The following is an 8,328-nucleotide window of genomic DNA, read 5'->3' on the forward strand; positions in this document are numbered from 1 at the left end:
CAGGAAATTTTTTTTTTGTAGCACACGAAAAAGTAAAGCCGTAAAAATAGATATAGATAGGTTTTGTATCGGAATGTCTCCGATAAGTATCAATAATTGAAAAAATTTGATGAAAGAAGAAACAGGCGATATTGACCAAAGTTAACATCTTATACAGCCTAACATCACAAGTGAATTTGAAAAGTTTTATTGCCGCACAAGTAGAAAGGGCTGGTATATAAAATCAACAGTAGGTTCTTTGATATGACAGAGGCACATTCGAAATGAATGTTTCTGTTTAAAGCACAATTGATGCATGATACTTGACTTTTGCATTTTAAACTTTAATTCAAGCCATTATATATAAAAAATGATTTTATAAAATCAACAATAGATTCTCTACAGTCCAATGTAGAAAACAATGTATTGTGGACTAAATTACTACGGGGAGATATGTGAAGCTTTCTTGTGATGCACCTCGATGGGTCTCCAACTAGAGCAGGCAATTAATTGATTTGATTGAAAAATGAACGATTTGACAGATTTCGATGACAATAAAAATATAAGCATGTGAAACATTGTTGATATATATATATATATATATATATATATATATATATATATATATATATATTCAAAAATTTAGATGCTATGAACTATGAATGAAATTGAATATGTATCTGCAATCAACAGCCTAACATTAGATCAAAATGCCAATTTTAACACTTACCTAAATGTTTTATTTCTTCTAAAAATTTGAGATCACAAGTCATTTTTGTTTCATTTCTTTTTCTTCTTTTTTTTCTTTGAACAGATATCAAGATTTTGGGCGTTCACATTGATCGCTGCGTAACCACTCGGACTCCAACCAGACGTCCCTACATTGATTTGATTTCTCCAAATCTTGGGGTTCTCTTAGGAGGTAATGGGTATGCGGCCAAATCCAGTGATGAACTTGGACGCCTGGCAGCACATATGATGGTAGATGGCTGTTGGAAAGAGCAGCAATTAGCTTGGGATCATTTTAAACTACAGACGAAATAACGATGCATTATGAATCTAACTAGATGATATGTCACAGAAAATGGTGATCATTTATATCTCTCTCACTCTTTCATGATATATATATATATATATATATATATATATATATATATATATATATATATATATATATATATATACACTTCAAATTTTCAAAATGATAATATGAATATTAGTTTTAATATTTATAGTTTAATTATATTCTGAAGAAAATGTTCAATATTTGAGATAGAACATTAAATATATAAAGAGAATTAAATCATGCAAATTACATTTAAAATTTTTTGTTATAAAAACAATGAATAAAATAACATATTTTTTTGTATTTTTTATTCATTGTTTTTGAACAAAAAAGTGTGTAAATCTTATATAATTTAATTCACCTCATCTGTTATAATACATTTATATTCCTGTTTGTTTGTTCACATTTTGATTAATACATACAAAAGGTACATTATTTCACAATTTTCGTATTATATTCTCTTATTCCAGCATGATTTTTATATATACTATTTATTCAAAGGAAATCTGCATTACAAAAATTTACATATTACATTAAAGAAAATTTAATTAAAAAATTTACATATTACATTGAAGAAAATATATTTTAATAATTAGCTGTATGTTACTAACAGTTTCTGTTTAGGAATATTATTCAAAGTTTATTTATTCAATTTATTTTTTTATTTAATTTATTTTAATTATTTGCTAAAGCCGGTATCAGTTCTGTTTAAAACCGAAAGTAAGTTTTATTTATTTAAAAGTATGTGATCGCTAATTCCCGCCCCCATAAAAAACCTCAAAATGTGTTTATTACCCCTCCCCAATTAAATTGGATAAGTAAAAAATAAAGAGTGGCCTGTTTAGAATCGTGTTGATAAATTTCATGTTTTTGAGATTTGATAAGTTGTGACTCCCTTGTAAAAATAAAATGCAAATGCTTTCTAGGGCAAAGTGTTAAACTGTTTTGAGACAATGAAACTCTAGGTGTTTAAAATGATGTGATTGAAGATTTGTGCAGTGAGATTGATGGCGAAGGATGTCTCATACTCAATTGATGATATGGGGTGGCCACAAGGACCGATATCAATCGTAAGAAGACTTGACTTACACCCAAGAAAAAATGTTATGTACGGCTGATGAGAAATTCTGGCCCGGTGAAAAAACAAATAAATGATTATAGAAATGACTAATCCAATGGTAGTGGATATGGTGTGAAAAGAAATCCTAGGATTGTTTTTCTTTATAAGAAAGGAATATGTGGGGATTCATAAAGAAAATAATAAAACTCACAACGTTGACTTTTCGGCTGTCACAAACAAAGTGTGTAAACGCGAGGCTCCATACACCCATCCAGTCATAAAGAGAAAAATAATAAAAATTAATTAGCCAATGGGAATGGCATTCTCTAAAACTAAGATTTAACAACAAACATGCTTGTGGGAGTTGGGAATGAGAAATATAAACTCATGATTTTTTAAACGAGAAGCGAAGACATCAAGGAAACAGGATACAGGTGCAGTTAAGTGAGAAGTTACTCTGCTTTCGCAGTAAAAGCTGAAAACATTCTTCTCAACCAACAAAAAGAAACAAGGAATAAGTTCCCAACCAAACCTATGCTACAAGGATATCTGCAAACGAGACATGAGAGCAGGTGACATCAATCCAACAGGGAGGGAGTTTGTGATTGAAGATTGCATTTGCTGGAGAAGAGCAGTACAGGCATGCTGCAAGAGACATGAAAAGAGGAGAGACCCACAGTGGAGAGAGAGGAAATAACACAGACGGCAGAGGGCTGAAATAGACCTCTCGCAATCAGACACCACCTAAATCAACAGATGTTCCAATTCACAACAAACTAATCTAAGGCACAGAACTCCATTGTCTTCTGAGACCGACGGATGCTAACAATGTGTACACACGCTAAAAAGTCAGTTATTTCAGTGATGGAATAAAAATTAGAGGATTTTACAAATGTAATCTTGGAACTTTTCAAGCTTTAGCAAAATTAATAACTATGTTTACAGGCAGAGCAAGCATCCTATCAAAAGAAAATTGAAGCTGAAAATTTAAATTACAGAAAGAACAACTTGCACAAAATAAAAGATTTGAGCAGATGTTCATACAGACCCAACAACAACAGCAAAAATTATCCGAAGTAGCACCAACGAAATCACTTTCTCTCAAAACATTTGGAACACCATTGAAACTTTCTACTATAATCTAGAAGATACAGTTACATATTTCAGATGTGAAAAGTGGCCTGGTTAAAAAACGTTTCACTTTCTGTTAAGGAAATTAAGCACAGTGGAACATACAAAATTTATAAATTACATTTTATCTCAAAAGACCAGCGGGCTAAAATTGAATGAAGCAATACCATTATTGGCAAAATTATTTAATCCTAAAACATCTTGCTTCTACAAGAAGTAAAAGTGTTTGAATTTGACCAGAAAATATAATTAGAATCATATGGCTTTTTTTGCTTACTATCCTGCACACGAGGGCAGAGTTAAACACAAGGTTGTTTTTTTGATGTGGGGGAAAACTAGCTCCCCCAAAAGGGGCACTCTGGTTGGTAAAAAAATTAAAATATGTATCAGTCATGAAGGATTTCTCCACTAACCGAGACCAAAAACGGGAAGTGCAGCATCAGAACATCTACTATACTTCGAGATATTAAATTCTTTATTCAAGCTAAAATTACAAAGTTCCAACTGAACAAAGAACTTAGGCACAAGGCCAACTCAAAAGGGGGGCAAAAAGGTGGGGGGGGGGGTCGTTGTCATTCTTGTCACTCCAGAACTAAAATAAAAGGCTCTTTTAACTAATATCTTCTTTCACCATAATACTGCATTCACCCTTTCTACTGGGGGACGTCCTACTTTGAACTCAATTGTTTAAAACAATTTTTATTTACGTCTAAAAACAAAAAAGATAACAATAATGATGATACAATAATTCATTTGTGTCGAGGGCAGGGGAAGAAAAAATACAAAAGTGGTTAGTAAGACCACCACTCCGGGAGAGTAGGCCAGTGAACATGACAGCGTTACGTCATTTCTTGATCAACTTGTAGGTATAGAAAGTTTCCGGTGTTCAACCACATGGTCACGCTAACAGGCATAAAAATATTGCTGCGTTACCAAACGTCCATATATATTCTTCTAAAAAGAAAGAACAATTCTCCATTTGGGTAATAATTATTATAATTGCACATTGGGATAATTTTAATCTAACAAAATATAGTAAGTGAACTCGTTTTTGAATTTTTATTTCTGTCAGAGAAAGTCGAATATTTTATTTTATTTTATTTTTTTACTGCAGAATAAACAATTCTTATATAATATTTTTCAGTCTGTTCTTTTAATCTATATAAATAAAACAGTACATGTATGTGTGTGTGTAAAACAGTACATGTATGTGTGTGTGTAAATATCTAACAGGTAAACTCATAAAATACTGGTCACATAACATTGAAATTTTCAGGAAATAATATTTATTAACTAAGGATGGTTTATAGCGAATAATATCTTTGTTTACATGCATGAATAACGCATAGACATCGGCAAATTTACATGTAAAATGTACATCAACACCGAGCAGGCATTTTGTGCAGTCAGGGGCATGCGCATGCGCACACTTAATAGAGAACACAACATTAGGTTGGAACGCTAGGTGTTTTGATTTTTAAATTGTAGCTGATAACGCCAACTTTTTTTTCCCTTCCCATATTAAGAATGGCTTTCTAAATGTTATTATTTCATTCTTTTTTATCAATATTGATAAAAAAGAATGAAATAATAGGTAAATTTTACTCGCGGTTTTGAATTTGTAAGCTTATATATCTTTTATTTTACGATCTTATATTTATTCCAGATGGAGGAGGTGGAAAATAATATACGGATTACGAACCGTGTTGAAATAATAACATTTAGAAAGCCATTCTTAATATGGGAAGGGAAAGGTATTTTAAAACTATTCTGTACTTTCACCTAACAATTTATTAAATAACAAACTGAAATACAGACTGCGCTGAAATAATATTGCTATTATTTAGAAAGCCATTCTTAATATGGGTAGGGTAGGGTAGGGTAGGGTATTTTTTTTTACTATTCTTTACTTTCTCCTAAGCATTTAAAATTGTCTCAGTCATGAAGACCAAGCAATCAAGTTGTTTTCACCAGACATTATCTTCTCCTTAAAAACAAATTGGGGGGGGGGATGGGGGTCGCTGAAATTCTGCACCAAAACAGATGCTACACTTTGATCGTAGCAAAAAGGCCAAGTAAGCGTAATATAGTTTCCTACCAGGCATTATCTCCTCCTTAAAAAAAAAACAAAACAAAGCAAGGATACAAAATAATCGACTCAGAATATATTTTAAGAATAGGGAGGGGTATGGAGTTAATCCCGGAAATGGCTGAAGCAGTTTACGATCTCAAAAATACTTTATTTTATGTATATTTTAAAGGAAGGCGGGGGAAGTGGGGATACGGAGTCAGGCACGGAAACGGCTGAAGCAGTTTATGATCTCAAAATTACTTTATTTTATATATATTTATAAGAGACAGGAAGGATATGAAGTCAGCCCCATAAATGGCTGAGGCTGTTTAGGATTTCAATATTCCTTAATTCCATATTTATTTTTAAGAGAGGGGGAGTTTATATAGAGTCAGTTCCGAAAATGGCTGAAACAGTTTACGATCTCAAATTTTCTTTATTTCATATCTATTTTTAAGTGATGGGGTGATATGGAATCGGTCCTGGAAATGGTTGAAGCAATTTACGATTTCATACTTACTATATTTCATATATACTTTTAAAAGAGGGGGGAGGGAAGCTGACATTCGGAATATGGATCGTGCTGTAATAATAGCGTTATTATTCAGAAAGCCATTATTAATATGGGGAGCGCATGTTTTTACCTATTCTGTACTTTCATCTAATAATTGAAAAATTGAAAAATGGCACAGAGGATACGGACCGTGCTGTTATTATTTAGAAAGCCATTCTTAATATGAAGAAAGAAAAGTATCTTTCTGCTAACAATTTTATAAATAAAAGAAAACTGATATACAGAATAAGGACCGTGCTGAAATGTTATTTAGAAGCCAATCTTAATATAGGGGGGGGGGTGTAACTAATTTTACTTTCACCTAACAATTTATTAAATAAGAAACTGACATACAGAATACAGAATGTACTGGAATAATAAAGTTATTATTTAGAAAACCATTTTAATATGGCGACGATGTGGGTAAAAATAATAAAAAAATGATTGTCGAAATTAGTAACATATCCATGAATTATGAAAAATGATGAATGTGAGTTCATTGATTTGTGTGTTTGTAATAAAGTAATCAGACCAGACAATAAATCAAATTTATTATTTTCGTAAGTGGGGGGGGGCTATAATGTGGGTTAAAATTATGAAAAATTATCGTCGAAATCAGAAACATATCTAGGAATTATGAAAAATGATGAAATGCATGTTAATTGATTGGTCCGTTTGTAATGAAGTAATCGGCCCAGACAATAAAGTTATGTTAGTAAGGGAGGAGGCGATAATGTGGGTTACAAATATAAAAAATGATTGCCGAAATTAGTAACATATCCAAGAATTATGAAAAGTGATGAAATGTCAATAAATCCATTTAATGTGTTTTAAACCCAGACGATATTGTAGCAGAAACAAATGGAACTTTTTTCTTCCTCGAATCTATGTGCTATTTGGTCGCATACTGACCAATCAGGGGTACGGACCTCCCTTTTCTTCTCTCTCTCTCTCTCTCTCTCTCTCTCTCTCTCTCTCTCTCTCTCTCCACCTCATTGTTATTTCTAATGGTATCGACGATTCCACGGGGAATAATTACCGTGATAGCACCAGGTAGCCGGAGTCCAGCTTTTGACAGGGAACATATCACATTCTCATTAATAAACCTGTTCTGTGTTACCTTTTATGAAGTTGTTGTGTTCGTCATTTCAGAAGCTAGTATTGAATTATTTATTTTATTAGGTTGTGCCCTAAAATATATCAAAGTTATTATTTTCGTAAGGGGGGCATAATTTGGGTTAAAATTATAAAAAATAATTGTCAAAATTAGTAACATATCTAAGAATTATGAAAAATGATGAAATATGAGTTGATTGATTGGTGCGTTTGTGATGAATTAATCAGCCCAGACAAAACATCAAAGTTATTTTTTTGTACAGGTGGGGGGCGATAATGCGGGTTAAAATTATGAAAAGTGGTTGTCGAAATTAGTAACATACCCAAGAATTATGAAAAATGATGAAATGTGAGTTAATTGATTGGTGTGTTTGTAATGAAATAGTCAACCCACACAATATATCAAAGTGTTTATTTTCGTAAGGGGAGGGGCGAAAATGTGTTTAAAATTATGAAAAATGATTGTCGAAATTAGTAACATATCCAAGAATTATGAAAAATTATAAAATTTCAGTTAATTGATTGATTTGTTTGTAATAAAATAATCAACCCAGACAATATGTCAAAGTTATTATTTTCATAAGGCAGGAGGCAAAAATGTGGGTTAAGTTTATGAAAAATGATTGTCGAAATTAGTAACATATCCAAGAATTATGAAAAATGATGAAATGCAAGTTAATTGATTGGTTTGTTTGTAATGAAATAATCAGCCCAGACAATTTATCAATTTCTGTAGGTGGTTAAGAATATTTTCCTGAATTTTCAATGTTAACTTTGGGGGTATGACGTCACAGCTGTAGTGGTGAAGTATTTTTTTGTTTTATATTTATATAGGCATCACCACTTATCAAGGCCAAGAGGCCACTCGAGAATAAGGGTTAAAGAGTGTACAGTAGAAATTGGACGATATAGTAACCGTTAGTAAATGGAGATTCGGTAAATTTGTTAACTTATATGGAACGGCTCATGAAAAACTTGTTTACGTTAGACTTGAAGACAACCATATTGTAGTCAGCTGGAAAAAAGAAAAATGGAAGACAATTCTATAGGCGTGCAATCCTAAGAAAGAAACTTTGTTCATGGAATCTACGTTTAAGTTAGGCACAGATAAAGAGTGGGGGAAATTAGTGATAGTGTTTTCTGCTAGACGGGTGTTTCTTGTGTAAGTTTGGCGAGGGGGGATCATAGAATGGAGCTCAGCCGAGCACTTGCCATGAAAATAACGATAAAGCAGAGACAAACTCGCAACATCTCTTCTGTGAGAAAGAGGTTGCATGGAAGAGAAAAGGACATCCCCCACAAGGCTACGTAGAATTATTAGAGTAGAAAGACACATAATTATGTTGCTTTTT

At 32.3% G+C, this 8,328-nt stretch overlaps 1 protein-coding gene across 1 annotated transcript in view; it reads left to right on the top strand.

The window, feature by feature from the left end:
- Positions 1-4,372, top strand: part of LOC145249682 (N-methyl-L-tryptophan oxidase-like) — an 80,509-nt gene extending 76,137 nt beyond the window's left edge. The window contains exon 7 of the mRNA XM_080111479.1: positions 794-4,372. Within this exon, the coding sequence (XP_079967605.1) occupies positions 794-1,023 (230 nt within the window). The 3' untranslated portion in view covers positions 1,024-4,372. The remainder of the gene's footprint in view (positions 1-793) is intronic.
- Positions 4,373-8,328: the final 3,956 nt, after the last annotated feature.

The sequence above is a fragment of the Euprymna scolopes genome, chromosome 28 (genome assembly GCF_053919585.1).
Source record: "Euprymna scolopes isolate OS-2025 chromosome 28, ASM5391958v1, whole genome shotgun sequence".
NCBI classification, from domain to species: Eukaryota; Metazoa; Mollusca; class Cephalopoda; order Sepiida; family Sepiolidae; genus Euprymna; species Euprymna scolopes.